The sequence below is a fragment of the Hylobates moloch genome, unplaced genomic scaffold, assembly GCF_009828535.3.
Source record: "Hylobates moloch isolate HMO894 unplaced genomic scaffold, HMol_V3 SCAFFOLD_13, whole genome shotgun sequence".
Classification (NCBI taxonomy): domain Eukaryota; kingdom Metazoa; phylum Chordata; class Mammalia; order Primates; family Hylobatidae; genus Hylobates; species Hylobates moloch.
In genome coordinates this window covers 48,294,727-48,315,385 of record NW_026652288.1, presented here as the reverse complement: position 1 = coordinate 48,315,385, position 20,659 = coordinate 48,294,727, and the positions used below count along the sequence as shown (strand labels likewise).

Genomic DNA, 20,659 nt, shown 5'->3' with positions numbered 1-20,659 from the left:
AAAAAAAAAAAAAAATTCTAGTTCAACCTTCTCTCCTTCATCAAATGAAGAAATTAAGACCCAAAGAGGTTCAATGACTTCTTCAAGGTCAAACAGTGGATAAAATATGACAAGAAAGGAAACTAGGTTTCCTTTCCTTGCAACTCAACACTTTGCAGGCTTCAAGATAATTCCCATTTAATTCAATGAAATGCAGTTCCAGAAACAATTGCCTAAACTGTGCAAAGCTCAGGCTGCTGAATATTCTGGAAAAGCAACAGAGTGGGGATGATGAAACTCTGGCAAGTTGGGGGGGTGATAACAAATACGTTTTCCTCTGGCGGTCTGAGGAGGAAAGAGATCTGAAAAATGGGCAGAGTTAGGGGGTGAGATCCATCAGTCTACATTGGATTTCCTTACTCCACAGAGGGGTGGGCTCTTCCTGAATTTTGGGGAAAGATTCCACCCCTCCCCCCCACTACAAATGGCTCAGAGAGGATAAGAAGGAAGCTAGCTTTAGCAAAGGCTCACAGAGTGTGTGGGCCACATACACAGAAGGCTAAGGGGGTTTCTCTTCCTCTCTCGAGATAAGTAGATTACCAGTGGAGGGAACACGCAGGTGGAAACCAGAACCCTTCTCTCCTCCCTGTCAAAACAACAGATTTACAGGTCACCTTGGGGAAAAAAAAATACTCCTCCAATAGCCTGCTGACCTCAAGTCCCTGAGTAAGTGGAAGTCACACTCAGGGGAGAGGTTTCCTTCCTTCTGGAGAAAGGAGGGCTCTGGCAAACTTCTGCTAAGAAATGCCTCTCTATCCCCAAATAAAAAATAAAGGCAGGTGAAGAAAGGCATAAAACTGACGCCTCAAGGGCGGCGGGATGGGGGTGGAGGTAAAGAAGCTGGTATCCCTTTGTCTTCCCTGCCCTTTTCCAGGGCAGATGAGGGAGAATCTTCCTACCTCCTGCTCCCAGTCTTAAAGGGGGCCAGTCGCGGACTGGGCAGGCAGGGGAGGAGCCTGCGCCCGTCAGACGGGTGTAGCCACGCCCCTCCCCACACCCACACACACCCACCGCTGGCTACACTCTGCTCCGGAAGAGCCGGTTACTCCTGTGCCCCACTGACCGCCCCCACCCCTTCCGAGCCCCAGGCCTAGTCTCCAGGGCAACCTTTAGGACTATTCCAGCCAGGAGCGGTTAGGAAGAGGGGTGCTGGATAGGAGAGGACCACTTGGGATTAGAAAAGAAAACGAGGTAGGATCCATTCTTCCCATCTGCTGCAGTAACACTACAATCATCCTCATCCCTGAAAGAGACCCCGCCTCATCTCATCTAATCAGGATCTTCCTTGCTCTGAGGAAGGATGAGGTTGGGGTGACAGTGTGCCCAACAGCTGGATGTTTACTTCCTGCTAGAAGTCGCCCCATGCTGCAACTGTGCTTCTCCCCCTATCCAGACGACAGAGGGCAGACTGACCCCAAATGTCCCAAAACATTCCTCAATCCCAACAGATGTGGCTGATCACCCACCCACCTCTTTTCCCCACCCATTTCCCTTCAGGAAGCTACTAGAAAGGGGAAGGGGCAAATGGTCATTTTATCAGCAACTTGTAAGGAGCGTCTCCAGGGAATAGGCTGAACCTCCCTCAAGCCAGGCCAGTGGACTAGTCATGAAGAGAATGGGGAGGGACAAATTAGCACCTGCTCCCCCTTTCTCACCCTGCCTGTGTTCCTGCGGCACCTCCCTGACTCTGGGGTCAGCTGCCACAGTGCCTGGCTCCACTCTGTAGCCAGATGGCTGGGGCTGGGAGGAGAAAGAGAGAGAAGGGTATTCGTTTGCATCTCTCTACGTCCTTCCCTCTCCCCCACCAGATACTTCTGGCACCCAACCCCAAACATCACTGCTGAACACCCTCTCCTCCCCCCAGGACCCCCTCCAAACATGACTTAGAAGAGTCTGAAGCAGATCCTGGCACCCAGTCCCCTAATTCTGGAAGTGAGGAGTGGGAAATGAAAGAGCATAGCTAGGAGCGCAGCTGGACTGGGGGCGGAGGGGGAATTCTCTAATGGAGGTGGGATAATTATTAAAGACCTCCCTTCCCCTCACTGGCTGAATGGATCATACTGTTAACAGGATCTGTCTAGCAGGGAGATGGCTCTTAGCCGGGTAACCATTCCAACTAGACCTCCCCCACCAGGTTAAAGCAAAAGTCTTCACCCCCTCTACATTCTGGGAAGGCTAGATTCTCCTATAACATATTACAAGGACCATACCCCTCCCCTTCTTCCACTTTTTTTTTTTTGTTTTTTGTTTGTTTTGTTTTGAGACCGTCTTGCTCTGTCGCCCAGGCTGGCTGGAATGCAGTGTCGTGATCTCAGCTCGCTGCAACCTGTGCCTGCCAGGTTCAAGCGATTCTCGTGCCTCAACCTCCCGAGTACCTGGGATTACAGGCACACACCACCACGACCGGCTAATTTTTGTATATTTTGTAGAGACAGGGTTTTGCCATGTTGCCCAGGCTGGTTTCGAACTCCTGACCTCAAGTGATCTGCCCGCCTTGGCCTCCCAAAGTACTGGGATTACAGGCGCGCGCCACTCCACCCGGCCCCCTTCTCCCCTTTAAGTCGACAGGTGGCTCCTCAGATTCACACAGTCTTGTTTCCAAACTTCCCAATGGGATTCTCTATGGTGGTCCTGGAAGTTAGAGAAAGCCCCTATTTCCTAGGGAGTCGGGGAACTTCCTTTGTATCTGAACAGAGAAGGCTGGACTTCTCTTGCCTTCCCCATCGCCCTAACTCCCTTAGAGATTTAGCCCCAGCTCCCCACGCACTCTCTCCCAACTGTCCCTGAGGCCCTGAAGCACAAGATTCCGGCAGCGCCCTGGCCCCCAGCTCCCAGGTTCTGGGGGAGGGGCCTTCCTAGGCTGCACCGACCAACCCTAGGCCCAAGAGGAGAGCCCTTCCCATCTGGGCTCAGTAGGCGGTGCTGAGGTTGGACCCCAAGCTCCCGGAGATGTAGGGTGGGGTGAGAACTACAGAAAAGGTTTAGATGGGACTTAGCTGAACTTAAAGGGCTGAGCGGAGCAGGGGCAGATAGTGCTGTCGATGTTGCTCCCCCGCCCCCCTTACTACGGGGAAGGAGAGGAGTTGGGGCGGGTATCCCCCCTCCCATTGGGGTTAGGAAGGCGTGGGAAAGCGCTAGTTCCAGAGGGGAGGAGGCGAAACCCAGACCGCGGGAGATTTTTCTGGCGAAGAAGGCGCGGGGGAGGGGGAGATCCTGGGCCCAGAATAGGAAAGGTACTCGGGAGAGGATGGCGGAGAGGCGTGAGAAGCCTCCGGATTCCGGTCGCAGAGGACAGGGGGAAAATGGGCGAGTAGATAGTTCAGGGGAGAGAGGAAGGGCAGCTCCCTCAGGGGGAGAGTCAGATCCAGAATCTCGGGGCAGCAGGGATCCCAGGGCAGGATACCGCAGGAACGGCCCGCCAAGGGACTCCGGAGCTGGAGGTGGGTGCCGGGCCTCACCTGGAGCAGGGCCGGGCCGCAGGCGGCGGCGGCGGCGGCAGCGGCGCAGGTGGCCAAGCCGGGCGGCGGTGGCGCCTCCTCCCCCAGCCCTGGGCCGGCGGCAGCGGAGGGGAGGAGGTGGTGCTTAAAGGGGCAGGAGCTACCGAGGTGAGGACAACCGCTCAGGAGAGCAGTCGCGAAGGATCCACTGGGGGAGAGGATAGCGGGTGGCGTCTCCTAGGGGCCAGAACCAGGAAGGATCCCAGATGGGAGGAAGAGAACAGATCCCAGAAAGAGACAGAAACTTCTGCGGTGAAGTGGGGGATGGTGGTAGGTCCGAAAGGAAGGACTTGGGAGAGCTCTGCCCGCGCTCCCACGGCACCAGCAAAGACCGCTTCACAAAAGAGGCCGGGGAAGGCAGAAAGAGCTACATGGGCTCCTAGGAGGCCTAGGGGTGCAGGAGAGGGAACTCAAGGCCGAGCCTGCTGGGGGTCACGCGCAGCGCCCTACTAGGTGAACTGGTTCCCCGTGTTTCAGCTCCTCAGGGCCCCATCCCTACAGCTGTGGGGCCTTTGGAATCAGGAAGCCACGAACCTCCTATCCTCTCAACCTCAATCCTGCCTCCCACTCAGTGCCCTCAGTGACTGTAGTGTGGGGGCCATCAATAGCAGCCCCAGTGAGGCTGATGTGGGACCATGAGAATCGACTTTGGTTCAGTTTTCCCCCAACCACCACCACCCTTGCTTCAGTCTCTGGGGCAACAGGAAGCAGCTGCTCAGTGCAGCCCCCACCTGAAGGTGGGTCAAGGTGGGGGAGGAGAGAAGACAGACTTAAAAGGCCTTAGAAAAATGAGAGGGAGGGGAGGCATTTTAAAGACCTTCCAGCACTGCCAAGAGCCGGCTTTACTTTTGTGGGGGCTAGCAGTGAGTACTGTCAAAATTTCCTTGAATCTCAACAGCTTAAATGGGGAGGAGCAGGGGCAATCCTCCACGGGGCGGCGGGGAGGGGGCTGGGAAAGCCCTGGCCTAAGGTGCGTCTCAGGCTCTTCCTTAGAACTGGGGCTTGCCCATACTCAGGATCCCGTGGTCGGCAGCCTCGCCAGCTGAGCACTGTGCCCCCCGTCCCCCAGAGTCCTGTTTCCTCTCCTTCAACCCCCAAATGAGCAAAGGTTAGGCCCCACCCCTGCTGAGTCAGCCAGGGAGGGAGTAGGCATCCCTCAGGCCTTCCCCGGGGCTGGTCCCCATACTCACCCATGTCAGGCTGGCAGAGCTCCAGGCTGGGACCACCCAGCTCCTCACTGTCCTTGGGCCCCCACTTCACGTAAAGGTTGGTGTTGGATCCTCCCAAACTGTGAGCTGGGAACTAGCAAGAATCAAAAAGCCAGTGTATGCTTCCTGCGAACCACACAGCCTGAACTGCTGTAGGGTGATGTCCCTGTGTGACAGACTGGGGTGGGGAGGGAGGAGGGAAGGGCGGGGCTTTCTCTGGGTGGAGAGAGGGAGGAGGCGAGGACAGGGCAGACCAGGAGAAATATGGAGGAAGGTTAGAGCTGTGTTGACACTCCAGTGGCATGGTAGAAGAGGCCGGCAAAGGGGGAAGGAAACAAATAGTTGCAGCTACTGAGAGGGAGAAGGTTCTCGATAAACGCTGAAGGACGTGAACGTGTTGGGGGAAGGGGTAGAGGGATGCAAAAGACCTTTAGGATTTCAGTTCCAAGGTCTGTATCGGGTGACGTGAGAAAACAAAGCAGAAAGGGCTGACCTGTACCCTAGGGCTTTTTCTACCAGCTTCTTACCCACTCCAGAGTCAGGACCTAGAGGAAGTGTCCCCACCCCCATAACTCAGCATTTCCCCAAATCCCAGCTTTTCTGGGAGCAAACTACCAGCACAAGCAGCTCAGGGGCTCCACCTTCTGTCCAGATCATGACACAGGAGAGACTGCGGGAGAGGCTGCTGCCAAGGACGTCATAGGCAGATGGAAGGAAGCTTAGAGGCCCCTACTCCACCCCTGGAGCCGCGCCAAAAAGCCCTCCCCAACCTTCAGCCCCCAGGGGCCTCGAATTGGGAGCTCAGCTTGTCCCCGCCCAGCTTCTACCTAACTTGATGGCCTCAGCGGGTGGAGCTTATAGATGCAGGCTCCTCCCCAGGACAAAAGCCCCAGATGGTCTGTAAACAGTCTTTTAACTGAGAGCCACATCCCAGCAAATGGCCTTCATGGATTTGAAAATGGGATCAGAATTCTTGCAGAGTCTCCAGTGCTACCGCGAGAGGGCAGTAGGATGGGTCTGGTCCCGGAAAAGAACACAAGGGGAACCCAATCTGACCTTGCACGCTTCTTTTAAATTGAAATGGTGAAATATACCTTCTACCCCTGCACCTCTCAGTCGGCTAAAATGAAGGGAAAATAACCTAACTTCATTAGTTTAGAAGCCCAAGCCAGCAACCCTGAAAATTGCTATTCCCTTGTAAGATTATCTTTTCTGAACTTTCATAAGGGGATCTTCACAGAGGGTGGACTAGGCCTTATGGTATTATATGCCTCTGCATAGCCTCAAGGAATCACAAGCAACTTTTATTTAGGCTTGCCCAAAATGTCAGGAAGTAGTTAAGTACACTTTCTGAAGACATGAAGGCCTAACCAATATGTAGAGAACCCTTTTGATTCAATTTTAACAAGGATCAGTATTCTTCATCACTTTTTCTTGAAAATTTAATTCATTAAACTCAGATTAACCCCTGGAAATGTTATTTCTAAAACGAGTTTTTCCCAATATGCCCTTCAAAAAAGGCCTATTTTTAACCAAGAAGTAGGGATGTGCCACATGGAATAGAGGCCAAAAAAAAAAAAATCAATTTGTATTGACCAAAGGCCCAAAACTGAGGCCCTACTAAGATCACACTACCCACAGAAAACCCCTCACAAGAGGTATGGTTGTCCATCAACAAAAGAGAATGGCTATTTTTAAGGACCGATTTCAAACATACATGGCCCACTTCATGCTGAAACTGCTTCTTATAGCCACTCTAAAAATCTAATTGTTGAAAACAGTGCTGGTGATGTGAGACTACATACACTTGTAGCCCCAGCTACTCAGGAGACTGAGGTGGGAGATCTCGAGCCCAGGAGTTAGAGACCAGCCTTGGCAACACAGCCAGACACTGTGTCTCTAAAACTAAATACATAACCCTTCAGTGTTGACTATGTTGTCAGAACCAAGAGAATCAGACAAATTCTGAGGGGTGTACATTTTATTGGAAACCTTAAATATCGTTCAGAAAGAATATATCTTCAACCAAGGCTCTTGTGCAGCCTACACAGAAAAATGAAGCTTTTTGGGTTAGGGGCAAGGAGAAGGACAGTACAGAGGACAAAGACCCCTCACGATGAATGCTCTTCAGCCAGCTTATCAGCTTTTGCCACAGCTTCTTCAATGGGTCCCACCATATAGAAGGCCTGTTCAGGGAGATGGTCATATTCACCTGTATGACGGGGAAAAAAAAAAAAAAAAAAGTAAGAAGCGGAGGGATATCAACTTCTGCATCGTGTAACATTCCTCACCACTTGAGGCCATCAGAATGTGATGAATTCATGTCATCTTAGAAAGCTTAAATTTCCCTCACAAATCAAATTTACAAGACATGATACAGTACAAATTAAGAACACATGGGCCAGGCACGGTGGCTTACACCTGTAATCCCAGCACTTTGGGAGGCCAAGGCAGGCGGATCACCTAAGGTTAGGAGTTCGAGACAAGCCTGGCCAACATGGCGAAACCCCATGGCTACTAAAAATATAAAAATTAGCCAGGCTTGGTGGTGCGCGCCTGTAATCCCAGCTACTTGGATGGTTGAGGCTGGAGAATCACTTGAACCTGGTAGGTGGAGGTTGCAGTGAGCCGAAATTGCACCAGTGTACTCCAGCCTGGGTGAGAGAGACTCAGTCTCAAAAAATACATATGAAACGGAGCTAGAGAATCAAGTAACAAATCACACTCAAATTAAATGTAGAGTATTTTCAAACAAAATTAATGGGAAAGTTTGTTTTTTATTTTTATTTTTATTTTTTATTTTTATTTTTTGAGACGGAGTCTCGCTCTGTCGCCCAGGCTGGAGTGCAGTGGCGCAATCTCGGCTCACTGCAAGCTCCGCCTCCCGGGTTCACGCCATTCTCCTGCCTCAGCCTCCAAGTAGCTGGGACTACAGGCGCCCGCCACCACGCCCGGCTATTTTTTTTTGTATTTTTAGTAGAGACGGGGTTTCACCGTGGTCTCTATCTCCTGACCTCGTGATCCGCCCGCCTCGGCCTCCCAAAGTGCTGGGATTACAAGCGTGAGCCACCGCGCCCGGCCGAAAGTTTGTTTTTTAAATTAAAAAATATAATTAAGCATAGTATATTATATACTGCTTGACGGTTGTTGGAATGGGACCACAGCACAGTAAACATTCAAGATTTTGGCTTTTCTGTGATCTTATGTTCAGCTTTGTACTCAAAATCTCACCTGCCAAAATCTGCTGGAATCCTTTGATGGTCTCCTTCAGGGGTACCAGCTTCCCCATATGACCTGTGAAGACTTCAGCAACCTGGAATGGCTGAGACAAGAAACGCTGTATTTTCCGTGCACGGGACACGGTCAGCTTGTCTTCTTCAGAAAGTTCATCCATACCCAGGATGGCAATGATATCCTGGAGGGATTTGTAGTCCTATGAGGAAAAAGAAGACTGAGTTAAGTATTCTTATTCCTTTAATTTGGACAAGCTAACAAAGGGAAAGTTACATGCTAGGGGGCAGAGAAGGTGGTGGTGTTATGAGGGCCCTCAGCCAAGATCAGTGTCTTGTTCTCCACAGTCCTAGTTTGGTGCTGTTAGAAAAATATCGCATTCCGCCGGGCGCGGTGGCTCACGCCTGTAATCCCAGCACTTTGGGGGGCCAAGGCGGGTGGATCATGAGGTCAGGAGTTCGAGACCAGCCTGACCAACTGCTGAAACCTGGTCTCTACTAAAAATACAAAAAGTAGCCAGGCATGATGGCGTGCACCTGTAATCTCAGGTACTCAGGAGGCTGAGGCAGAAGAATCGCTTGAACCTGGGAGGCAGAGGTTGCAGTGAGCCGAGATGGCGCCACTGCACTCCAGCTTGGGCGACAGAGCGAGACTCATCTCAAAAAAAAAAAAAAAAAAAGAAAGAAAAATATTGCATTCCAAAGCGTAAGTACCTGGAAACTCAAGAGACCTCATTAGCTCTCACTAGCAATTGCTAGCCTCAACTTTCCTTGCTCCAAAACAAATCACACAAATCACTAAGAAAGATCCAGTCCTAATATAGTCCCCATAATCCCTCTTTTTGACTTTCCGGACACTGATCCCACATAGTAATATACTCACCTGCAGGATCTTTTGCACCCCACGGGCAACATCGTAATGCTCACTGCCAACAATGTTGGGATCCATGATACGAGAGGTGGAGTCTAGAGGATCCACAGCTGGATAGATGCCCAGCTCAGCAATGGCACGCGACAGTACAGTGGTAGCATCCAAATGGGCAAACGTAGTAGCAGGGGCAGGGTCAGTCAAGTCATCAGCAGGCACATAGATAGCCTAAAGTGAGATCCCATGAAGAACAGGAACCAAAGTAAAATTTTTTTTTTTTTTTTGAGACAGGGTCTCGCTCTGTCGCCCAGGCTGGAGTACAGTGGTGCAATCTCGACTCACTGCAACCTCTGCCTCCCAGATTCAAGCAATTCTCTGCCTCAGCTTCCCGAGTGGCTGGGACTACAGGTGCCTGCCACAACACCTGGCTAATTTTTTTGTATTTTTAGTAGAGACGGGGTTTCACCATCTTGGCCAGGCTGGTCCTGAACTCCTGACCTCGTGATACACCCGCCTTGGCCTCCCCCCAAAGTGTTGGGATTATAGGCGTGAGCCACCACGTCCAGCGAACCAAAGTAATTTTACTTAAGCCATCCCCCTTTCTGACCTATCTTTATCATCTCACTCCATATTCTTAGCACTCAAAAGACCCTTCTTACCACCCCTAATACCTGCTGAATAAGCTGACAGATTATCTGGTCTCTCAGCCATGATGGAAGAATTTTTAGTATCATTCTTTTTGTTCTTCATCTTTTATTTTAACTATTTTAATGCCCACTTTTAGAATTAAAAACAAGAGGCTGAGGGCCGGGCACGGTGGCTCACGCCTATAATCCCAGCACTTTGGGAGGCCAAGGAGGGCAGATCACGAGGTCAGTAGTTTGAGACCAGCCTGACCAACATGGTGAAACCCCGTCTCTACCAAAAAAAAACAAAAATTAGCCAGGCGTGGTGATGCATGCCTGTAATCCCAGCTACGCAGGAGGCTGAAGCAGGTGAATCACTTGAACCCAGGAGACAGAGGTTATAGTGAGCCAAGATCGTGCCACCACACTCTAGCCTAGGCGACAGACTCCGTCTCAAAAAAAAAAAAAAAGAGGCCAGGCGCAGTGGTTCACACCTGTAATCCCAACACTTTGGGAGGCTGAGTCGGGCAGATCACCTGAGGTCAGGAGTTCAAGACTAGCCTGACTAACATGGTGAAACCCCGTCTCTACTAAAAATACAAAAATTAACCAGGCCTGGTGTCGGGCACCTATAATCTCAGCTACTCAGGAGGCTGAGACAAACGAATCACCTGAACCCAGGAGGTGGAGGTTGCAGTGAGCCGAGATCACGTCCATTGCACTCCAGCCTGGACAATGAGAGTGAAACTCCATCTCAAAAAAAAAAAAAAAAAAAAAAAAGAATTAAAAACAAGAATAAAAAACTTCTTGCACAATAGTTCATTACACTGAATCATGAAAAGTTCCTACAGTTTAGCCACATTTTTACTATATGTAAAATTTATGTAATTTTACTATATATCCCATCTATATATATTTGAAAATGTATAGTACATTAATGCAGTAATTTTTTTTTTTTTTGTAGACGGATTATCACTTTGCCGCCCAGGCTGGAGTGAGTGGCCCAATCTCAGCTCACCACAAACTCCTGCAACCTCCGCCTCCAGGTTCAAGCAATTCTCCTGCCTCAGCCTCCCAAGTAGCTGGAACTACAGACAGGTGCCACCATGCACAGCTAATTTTTTGTATTTTTAGTAGAGATGGGGTTTCACTGTGTTAGTCAGGATGGTCTTGATCTCCTGATGTCATGATCCGCCTGCCTCGGCCTCCCAAAGTGCTGGGGATTTTTTTGGTTTTTTTTTCTTTTTGAGACGGAGTCTCGCTCTGTCGCCCAGGCTGGAGTGCAGTGGCGCGATCTCGGCTCACTGCAAACTCCGCCTCCCGAGTTCACGCCATTCTCCTGCCTCGGCCTCCCGAGTAGCTGGGAATACAGGCACCCACCACCACGCCCGGCTAATTTTTTTGTATTTTTAGTAGAGACGGGGTTTCACCATGTTAGCCAGGATGGTCTCGATCTCCTGACCTCATGATCCACCCGCCTCGGCCTCCCAAAGTGCTGGGATTACAGGCTTGAGCCACCGTGCCTGGCCCCAAAGTGCTGGAATTACAAGTGTAAGCCACTGCACTCGGCCCTAATACAGTAAATATTTAATGCTCAGTTTCCATATAGCTCCGGACTCCCCTCAGACTAGAAACCATTGCTTTGTGATCTACATTTAAATGTATACCTTCATTTATGTTTTTTTTTTAATTTTTTGAGGCAGAGCCTTACTCTGTCGCCCAGGCTGGAGTGCAATGCCCCAATCTTGGCTCATTGCAACCTCTGCCTTCCGGATTCAAGCAATTCTCCTGCCTCAGCCTCTGAGTAGTTGGGATTACAGGCGCCTGCCACCATGCCCGGCTAATTTTTTCTATCTTTAGTAGAGACGGGGTTTCACCATGTTGGCCAGGATGGTCTCTTAACTCCTGACCTCGTGATCCGCGTACCTCAGCCTCCTAAAGCGTTGGTATTACAGGCGTGAGCCACCGCACCTGGCCCAGTAAGTTTTATACATCTCTCTACATACATACAGCTTTGTTCCCCAGGCTGATCTCTTGGGCTCAAGCAATCTTCCCGCCTCAGCCTCCTCAGTAGCTGAGATGCACCACTGCACCCTGCCTTTATACAAATCAGATCTTCATCTATGTAATTTTTCTTACCTGTACAGAGGTGATAGATCCCTTCTTGGTAGTGGTAATTCTTTCCTGCATAGTACCCATGTCAGTGGCCAGGGTAGGCTGATAGCCCACAGCAGAAGGGATTCGGCCCAATAATGCAGACACCTAAAAGAAAAAAACGTCTTAGGTGTCTACATCCTTAGCCTCATCTGAATAGCTACAAACAAAGGCCAGATGAACCAGGTCCTCTCAAGCCTTCCCTCTTACCTCTGAACCAGCCTGGGTGAAGCGAAAGATGTTATCAATAAATAGCAGTACATCTTGACCTTCTTGGTCTCTGAAGTATTCAGCCACAGTCAGTCCAGTCAGAGCTACCCGGGCACGAGCACCAGGTGGTTCATTCATTTGACCATATACCAGTGCTACCTGCAGTAATCATACACAATCGTAAAACCTGACAAAGGAGTAGAGAAGCCACATACTGAAGGTTCCCAAATTGGAGAAACGACCACAGATCCTTTCTCAGAAAGTGTCAATGTTTAGGTGTGCAAGTTCCTTTTCCCTATTAGAGATGCAGTTCAAAACAAAAAAGACACCTTCTTATATTAGTAAGGCAAAACTATAGTAGAAAGGAAATAAAAACCTATTCAAGTTAAGTGAAAAGTACAAAATAGGCTTAACTGAAACATATGTACCATGTCCAATCCAGCTCTCCCAAAATTAGCTTTCAAATGATGGGACTATCTACCAAAAAGAAAACCTGGAAATGTTATTTAATGTCAGTATCAAAGAGGAAATAGGCCGGGCGCGGTGGCTCAAGCCTGTAATCCCAGCACTTTGGGAGGCCGAGGCGGGCAGATCACGAGATCAGGAGATCGAGACCATCCTGGCTAACACGGTGAAACCCCGTCTCTACTAAAAATACAAAAAAGTAGCCGGGCGTGTTGGCGGGCGCCTGTAGTCCCAGCTACTCGGGAGGCTGAGGCAGGAGAATGGTGTGAACCCAGGAGGTGGAGGTTGCGGTGAGCCGAGATAGCGCCACTGCACTCCAGCCTGGGGGACAGAGAAAGACTCCGTCTCAAAAAAAAAAAAAAAAAAGAGGAAATAAAATGTCCATTTGTGTATTGGAAGTTGAGGGGAAAACACTAACAGGTTTCCTTTGTAGGTCCTGGGACACGAAAATGAAAATATTAAAATTTTCTTAAAAAGAAAAAAAAATTAAATAGAAAATATAGAACATGGCTTCAATTGGCAATAGTTTCCTGGCATAACTAACATGTGGACATCAATTAGCTCAATGCTTACCTTAGAGGTGGCATCTTTTAAGTTGATAACACCAGATTCAATCATTTCATGGTATAAATCATTGCCTTCACGGGTCCTCTCTCCAACACCAGCAAACACAGAGTAACCACCATGGGCTTTGGCGACATTGTTGATTAACTCCATGATCAGTACAGTCTTGCCAACTCCGGCACCACCAAAAAGCCCTATAAGAGGTTGAAAAGAAAGAGTATTTAAGAGTTCTGCTTTCCTAAATAAGCAAACTTCAAAAAAAGGCATTGCTTCCTTCCATCCTATTCCTTCTCAGAAATTGCATCTGGCTTCAGCAAACTCAGAAGAACGAAAGTCAGAACGTACTCATCAGTGAGGAATAGATGTCAATATCCACTCATAGCATTGTATGAGTTTTTCCTCCCATATTAGGTTTGGAAAATATGTACTGCTTAATAACATACCAATTTTGCCACCCTTGGCATAGGGAGCTAGCAGATCCACAACCTTGATACCAGTCACCAGAATTTCCTGCTCAACACTCATTTCCATGAATTCTGGAGCCTCAGCATGAATGGGAGCAAATCTGTAAAGGCAGAAGAGAGGATGGTATCTATTCACCTTGTTGAAAGCAAATGATAATCTTATATATCCCTCCCTATCAACTCTCAAGTTCATCCCTTTACTTGAGGAACCACAGTCTTATCTCCCTTTTGTTACATAAATTAGATAAACTATTATCTAGGATCTAACCCAACTTTCTGCAATAAAGAAAATCATTATCTTAGGAAACAATAATCCCATTCCCTGACTTTAACTGTCATAAATTTTTCATTTTACTGAGCCCTAACCTAACAGCATTCCCTCACACAGCAATAGCAAATACAAAAACCTACAAGTTTTGGAGACTCCTAAACCTAAGCCATAGGACTGAGTCTTGGCCGGGCGCGGTGGCTCACGCCTGTAATCCCAGCACTTTGGGAGGCTGAGGCGGGTGGATCACGAGGTCAGCAGATCGAGACCACCCCGTCTCTACTAAAAATACAAAAAATTAGCTGGGCGTGGTGGCAGGCGCCTGTAGTCCCAGCTACTCGGGAGGCTGAGGCAGGAGAATCGCTTGAACCCGGGGGGCCGAGGTGGGGGGGGATCACCCGAAATCAGGAGTTCGAGACCAGCCTGGCCAACATGGTGAAACCCCGTCTGTACTAAAAATACAAAAATTAGCCGGGCATGATGGCATGCACCTGTAATCCCAGCTACTCAGGAGGCTGAGGCAGGAGAATCGCTCGAACCCGGGAGGTGGAGGTTGCAGTGAGTCGAGAGCGAAACTCCCTCTCAAAAAAAAAAAAAAAAAAAAAAAAAACCTCAAGTAGCAGGCTTTTGTCAATCAGAAATTCTGCATCCTAATTTCTTCAGGTGAAACTGCACTGTGTGATTTTAATAATCGAACGTATCAGAAGAAAAATTCTGCTTTAGGAGAACGTGTCACCTTAATGTGTAAAACTGCAAATAACAGAAGTTCCTTTGTGCATAGATGCAATAAGAGCAACTTACTGTTTAGTTTTGATGGGACCTCTTTCATCAATAGGTTCTCCAATGACATTCATGATTCTGCCCAAAGTCTCAGGACCAACAGGAATTTTGATTGGTGCACCAGAATCCAGTACTTTCTGGCCTCTAACCAAGCCTTCTGTACCATCCATAGCAATAGTCCTTACTGTGCTCTCACCTGTTAGATACAGGCATTGCAGGGTTATACATAAGGATAAATTGGTATCAAGACCTAAGTCGACCAAGACTCCTTCTCAGTACCTAAATGTGGCTTCAGCAAACTCAGAAGAACGAAAGTCATTTTGATAAAATCATCATAGAAGGGAGACAGCTTGGTTTTTGGGATATTTGGGCTATACAAGGTCTTTACTATTCCTAACAAATTCGACTTACCCAAATGCTGGGCCACCTCCAAAACCAGTCTGGTCTCCCTGCCTTGCACTTCCAGGGCATTTAGAATTGGTGGTAGTCCCTCATCAAACTGGACGTCCACCACTGCGCCAATGACCGCCACGATGCGCCCGGTGGCGGCGCCTGCTTTTGGCGAAGGAGATGTTTGCGCCGCATAGTCCCTGACTAACAGACAAAAGATATTAGAAGGAGCTAGGGTCAGACCAGTTAAAGGTCATCGTTAGCCAGGACTTAACACACAAGGAGAGAAAACTCAGCCGAAGTCAGGCCTCTTTCCGCTTGTACGGAAGGCGTGTCCAAGAGGGAAGGCCGCGCAGCGATCGATAAAGCGCCTGCACAGCCTTCCCATCCGCATGCACAAGACCCCATTTTTCGAGAGTTCAGTAGCCTATTCAACCGGAAGGTCAACGCACCTGCCCGCACCTTTTCCGTCACACAAAGAACTTTATACAAAATGGGACAGAGCTGGGTCGAAGAAACCTCCTATGGGTGCCCCATTCTTGTTCTCCCGCCATTAGAGAGCAAGACGCGGCTCCAGGCATCCTCTTAACACCACGGATCCCTTAGGCCCGAGCTACCATCGTTCCCCGGCTCAAGGTCATGGGGCGGCAAAATCGAACGTTAGCTCCTAGAGAAAAGCACTTACCAGGATGGACCGCCGTCGGAGCGGCCCGCAGTAAGAGCTGAGCTGGGGGCAGCGACGCTGAAGGGGTGAGTCCCCGCAAGGCCCCGGAGGCCGAAGCAGCGGCCAACCGACCCACAAGCCCCAACATGGCGTAGTCCGGGTGGAGACTGAAGGCTGCAGCAACCGTAGCCTCCTGCTCTCCTGCAGTTGAGGCGAGTCCTACGCTGCAGTAGGTAGGTCCATTGGGTGAATTGGCTGCTCATCATTCTCTGTGCTGCTTCTACAGGTTAATACACGCAGATCTTCTCATCCATTGGTCAAAACTGGTGCTAATCTGAAACTCCTTTTTTTATTGGACAGTGTGAGGTTAGAGGGCGTCACTCTGAGCCTCGAAACTTAATTGGATCGTAGAGACGTCCGTTGGACAGGGTAATCAGAGGAACTACGTTCAGGAAAGGGGCCGAGTTCCTGTTGAAAGTGCGTGGGCTGTCTTTGCCTGTCCTTGGACTTTTTCCTTAGATAGGTCCTTCATCTAGGTGACAGCCACAGGGGCGGGGGTTAGGGAAGTGGTAGTGCCGTGAAGCACCACTGAAGGTGAACGTGGCGAAGTCAGGAGCCCTCTTTAGAGCCAAAATACGATTTCTCTCTCGAAGTAGTGAGATTGAAAGTTCCCAGGCGATTGCACAGATTAGCAACCTAGACAGCATCTTTATCATTTAAACCTATTAAAATGAAAGAAACTAATGTAACCAGTACTTTAGCTAGGCATTGAGGAGACTCAATAATAAGATAAATAAGACTAAGAACCTTCCTCTTAAGATCCAGGTGAACAAACAATGCAATAATGTGATGGTTCCTGGTTAGCATAAACTGGGTGCATGAAAGAGGAGGGGATAAATTTGGGTCACCTAGAGATACAGAATTGTCCACCTTGAAGGACGCTGAGAGACGTCAGCTATGAAATGTGAATAGAAATTCTTAGGGTAGGCTGGGAGCGGTGGCTCACACCTGTAATCCCAGTACTTTGGGAGGCCGAGGCAAGTGGATCACCTGAGGTGAGGAGTTCGAGACCAGCCTAGCTAATATGGGGAAACCCCGTCTCTACTAAAAATACAAAAATTAGCCGGGCGCGGTGGCTCACGCCTGTAATCCCAGCACTATGGGAGGCCGAGGCGGGCAGATCACGAGGTCAGGAGATCGAGACCATCCTGACTAACACAGTGAAACCCCGTCTCTACTAAAAATACAAAAAAAATTAGCCGGGCGTGGTGGCGGGTGCCTGTAGTCCCAGCTACTTGGGAGGCTGAGGCAGGAGAATGGCGTGAACCTGGAAGGCGGAGGTTGCAGTGAGCCGAGATCACACCACTGCACTCCAGCCTGGCGACAGAGCGAGCCTCCGTCTCAAAAATAATAATAAAAAAAAAATAAATAAATAATAAAATAAGTAAAAAGGGCTGGGTTGGGCACGGCCAGCCCAGTAATCCCAGCGCTTTGGGAAGCCGAGGCAGGTGGATAACTTGAGCCCAGGCGTTCGATACCAGCCTGGGCAACGTGGTGAAACCTCATCTCTAAAAAATATGTAAAAAAATACACACACACACACACACACACACACACACACACACACACACAAAATTAGCCAGGTGTGGCATGTGCCAGTAGTCCCAGCTATTGGAGAAGCTGAGATGGGAAGATGGCTTGAGCCCAGGAGATGGAGGTTGCAGAGAGCTAAGATTGCACCACTGTACTCCATGCTGGCTGACATTGTGAGACCCTGTCTCTACAAAAAAAGAAAAATAAAAAAGAAGAAAAAAAAAATTAGGCCGGGCGCTGTGGCTCACGCTTGTAATTCCAGCACTTTGGGAGGCCGAGGCGGGCGGATCACGAGGTCAGGAGATCGAGACCACGGTGAAACCCCGTCTCTACTAAAAATACAAAAAAATTAGCCGGGCGTGGTGGCGGGTGCCTGTAGTCCCAGCTACTCGGAGAGGCTGAGGCAGGAGAATGGCGTGAACCCGGGAGGCGGAGCTTGCAGTGAGCCGAGATTGCGCCACTGCACTCCAGCCTGGGTGACAGAGTGAGACTCCGTCTCAAAAAAAAAAGAAAAAAAAAAATTAGGGCTGAAAAAAATCCTCTGGGTTTGGGTTTGGCAACTAGGAAATCATTCCATGGTGGAGTGGGATTAAAAGTAATTTCAATGGGCTGCATCAAAACATAGGATTTTGGCTGGGTGTGGTGGCTTACACCTGTAATCCCTGCACTTTGGGAGGCCAAGGCCTGTAGATCACCTGAGACCAGCCTGGCCAACATGATGAAACCCGGTCTCTACTAAAACTACAAAAAATTAGTCCGGGCGCGGTGGCTCATGCCTGTAATCCCAGCACTTTGGGAGGCCAAGGCAGGCAGATCACCTGAGGTTGGGAGTTCAAGACCAGACTGACCAACATGGAGAAACTCGGTCTCTACTGAAAATACAAAATTAGCTGGGCGTGGTGGCACATGCCTGTAATCCCAGCTACTTCGGAGGCTGGGACAAAAGAATCACTTGAACTCAGGAGGTGGAGGTTGCGGTGAGCTGAGATTGTACCATTGCACTCCAGCCTGGGCAGCAAGAGTGTAACTCCATCTCAAAAAAAAAAAAAAAAAAAGAATATTGCATATTGCCACTGGAGCCAGGCTGAGAATCTTGTGTTTGCCACTCACTAGCTGTCATTGGGCAAGTTATTAATCTCTTTACATCAGTTTCCTCATCCATAAAAGGGATACTACTACTAACAATGGGGATTATATCCTAGGATTGTTTTGAGAATTAAGTAGACTAATATAAGAAAGAAGCATTCAGAACAATGCCTGGCACAAAATTAGCCCTATATATACATGATATTATTATTTTTGTTTACTATTGACTAATGTCAATGGGATCCTATCCAATCCATTCAATAATTTGTTCCTCTCATACATTTTGTGAGCAGAGTCTCTTTAGTATAATGCCCTTGAAAAAGTAATATAGGGCAAATAATGTTGAGGATGTTTTTTAAATTCTAGACAATGTGGGTTGCTTAAAAAAAAGGCAGAGATGGCCGGGCGTGGTGGCTCATGCTTGTAATCCCAGCACTTTGGGAGGCCGAGGCAGGTGGATCACGAGGTCAGGAGATCGAGACCACGGTGAAACCCCGTCTCTACTAAAAATATAAAAAATTAGCCGGGCGTGGTGGCGGGCGCCTGTAGTCCCAGCTACTCGGAGAGGCTGAGGCAGGAGAATGGCGTGAACCCGGGAGGCGGAGCTTGCAGTGAGCCGAGATTGCGCCACTGCACTCCAGCCTAGGCGACGAGCGAGACTCCGTCTCAAAAAAAAAAAAAAAAAAAAAAGGCAGAGATGAAAAAGAAATCAAAGATTCCTTTTGTCATTTGTGAGCCTGTTATGTCATATCTATGGCCTCATCTGTTTCTGACCTGAACAAGGATAATTTTACAGGCTGGGCATGGTGGCTCGCGTCTTTAATCCCAGCACTTTGGAACGCTGAGATGGGGACATTGTGTGAGTCCAGGAGTTGCAGACCAGCCTGGACAACATGGTAAAACCCTGTTTCTACAAAAATACAAAAATTAGCCAGGCATGGTGGTATATGTCTGTATTCCCAGCTACTGGGGAGGCTAAGATGGGAGGACGGCTTGAGCCTAGGAGGTAGAGGTTGTAGTGAGCTAAGATTGCACCACTGCAGGAGGCTACTCAGGAGGCTGAGGTGGGAGGATTGCTTGAGCCTAGGAGATGGAGGTTGCAGTGAGCTGATATCTGCACCACTGCACTCCAGCCTGGGCAACATAGTGAGACCCCCATCTCAAAAAAAAGAGATAATTTTATATAAAAGTGAAGAAGCTCCAAGACTTCCTCCCTCTCCCCCCTTTCCAGCAAGACTTAATCTGATTTGAGAACTTTGGTTTTTTATCACCAATTTGGGTCTTGGCAAAATTAGAGTATTATTAACCATTAAACACATTACTCTGACTTTTTTTCTTTTTTTTGAGATGCACTATCAATCTTGTTGCCCAGGCTGGAGTGCAATGGTGCTATCTTGGCTCACTGCAACCTCTGCTTCCCCGGTTCAAGTGATTCTCCTGCCTCAGCCTCCCAAGTAGCTGGGACTACAGGTGTGCACCACCATGCCTGGCTAATTTTTTTGTATTTTTACTAGAGACAGGGTTTCACTATGTTGGCCAGGCTGGTCTCGAACTCCTGAATTCAGGTGACCTACCCACCTGGAACTCCCAAAGTGTTGGGATTATAGACGTGAGCCACTGCCACCGGCCTACTCTGACATTTCTTTTTTTTTTTTTTTGAGACAGAGTCTTGCTCTGTCGCCCAGGCTGGAGTGCGGTGGCACGATCTCAGCTCACTGCAACCTCCGCCTCCCAGTTTCAAGCAACTCTCCTGCCTCAGCCTCCTGAGTAGCTGGGATTACAGGCGCACACCACCACACCCAGCTAATATTTTGTATTTTTAGGAGAGATGGGGTTTCACCATGTTGGCCAGGCTGGTCTTGAACTCCTGACCTCGTGATCCGCCCACCTCGGCCTCCCAAAGTGCTGGGATTACAGGCATGAGCCACCGCGCCTGGCCTACTTTGACATTTCTTTTTTTTTTTTTGAGACAGAGTCTCGCTCTGTTGCCCAGGCTGGAGTGCAGTGGCATGATCTCGGCTCACTGCAAGCTCCGCCTCCCGAGTTCATGCCATTTTCCTGCCTCAGCCTCCTGAGTAGCTGGGACTACAGGCGCCTGTCACCACACCCGGCTAATTTTTTTTATTTTTTTTTATTTTTAGTAGAGACGAGGTTTCACCATATTAGTCAGGATGGTCTCGATCTCCTGACCTCGTGATCTGCCCGCCTCAGCCTCCCAAAGTGCTGGGATTACAGGTGTGAGCCACCGTGCCTGGTGACATTTCTTAATCCAAGTTTCTAAGAAAAACATTCATACTAGGTAACCAAAGATCATCACTTTTTGAAATGCATTACACATTTATTTGTCCTCTTATCAAATTACCAAGTAATTTAACTTTTCTTGAGTATTAGTGTTATTCATTCAACAAACCTTTTTATCACATTGCAATGCTAAATGCTTTCAGTGTTAATGAGGTGGGGCTCCCTGGTTCATGCCTGTAATCTCAGCACTTTGGGACCCCAAGATGGGAGGATTCCTTGAGCCCAGGGGTTTGAGACCAACCTGAGCAATGT

At 48.9% G+C, this 20,659-nt stretch overlaps 2 protein-coding genes and 2 non-coding genes across 7 annotated transcripts in view; all 4 read right to left on the bottom strand.

Moving 5' to 3' along the window:
* BAZ2A (bromodomain adjacent to zinc finger domain 2A) overlaps window positions 1-4,905 on the bottom strand; it is a 38,928-nt gene extending 34,023 nt beyond the window's left edge. For 2 of the 4 annotated variants that reach the window (XM_032173348.1, XM_032173345.2), the window contains exon 1: window positions 4,727-4,905. Coding sequence is in view for 2 of the 4 variants with exons in the window: in XM_032173345.2 (XP_032029236.1) it covers window positions 4,727-4,730 (4 nt within the window). In the remaining 2 variants the exon portion in view is untranslated. Of the gene's footprint in view, window positions 1-3,497; window positions 3,513-4,726 lie in introns of those variants that run through there. The other 2 variants (XM_032173346.2, XM_032173349.2) reach the window with 2 other exon arrangements.
* A 1,802-nt stretch (window positions 4,906-6,707) lies between these two features.
* On the bottom strand, window positions 6,708-15,611 carry ATP5F1B (ATP synthase F1 subunit beta). The gene is made up of 10 exons (XM_032173344.2): window positions 15,449-15,611; window positions 14,785-14,967; window positions 14,395-14,569; window positions 13,305-13,426; window positions 12,871-13,055; window positions 11,833-11,991; window positions 11,608-11,730; window positions 8,858-9,070; window positions 7,976-8,177; window positions 6,708-6,956 (listed from the first exon to the last, which is right to left on the bottom strand). Exons 1-10 carry the CDS (start codon window positions 15,573-15,575, stop codon window positions 6,856-6,858), a joined length of 1,590 nt encoding a protein of 529 aa, XP_032029235.1. The 5' UTR covers window positions 15,576-15,611; the 3' UTR covers window positions 6,708-6,855.
* LOC116481331 (small nucleolar RNA SNORD59) lies at window positions 13,148-13,218 on the bottom strand. The gene has a single exon (XR_004251498.1). It is a non-coding gene; the product is annotated as a small nucleolar RNA SNORD59 (small nucleolar RNA).
* LOC116481330 (small nucleolar RNA SNORD59) lies at window positions 14,641-14,715 on the bottom strand. Its single transcript, XR_004251497.1, has one exon. It is a non-coding gene; the product is annotated as a small nucleolar RNA SNORD59 (small nucleolar RNA).
* Window positions 15,612-20,659: the final 5,048 nt, after the last annotated feature.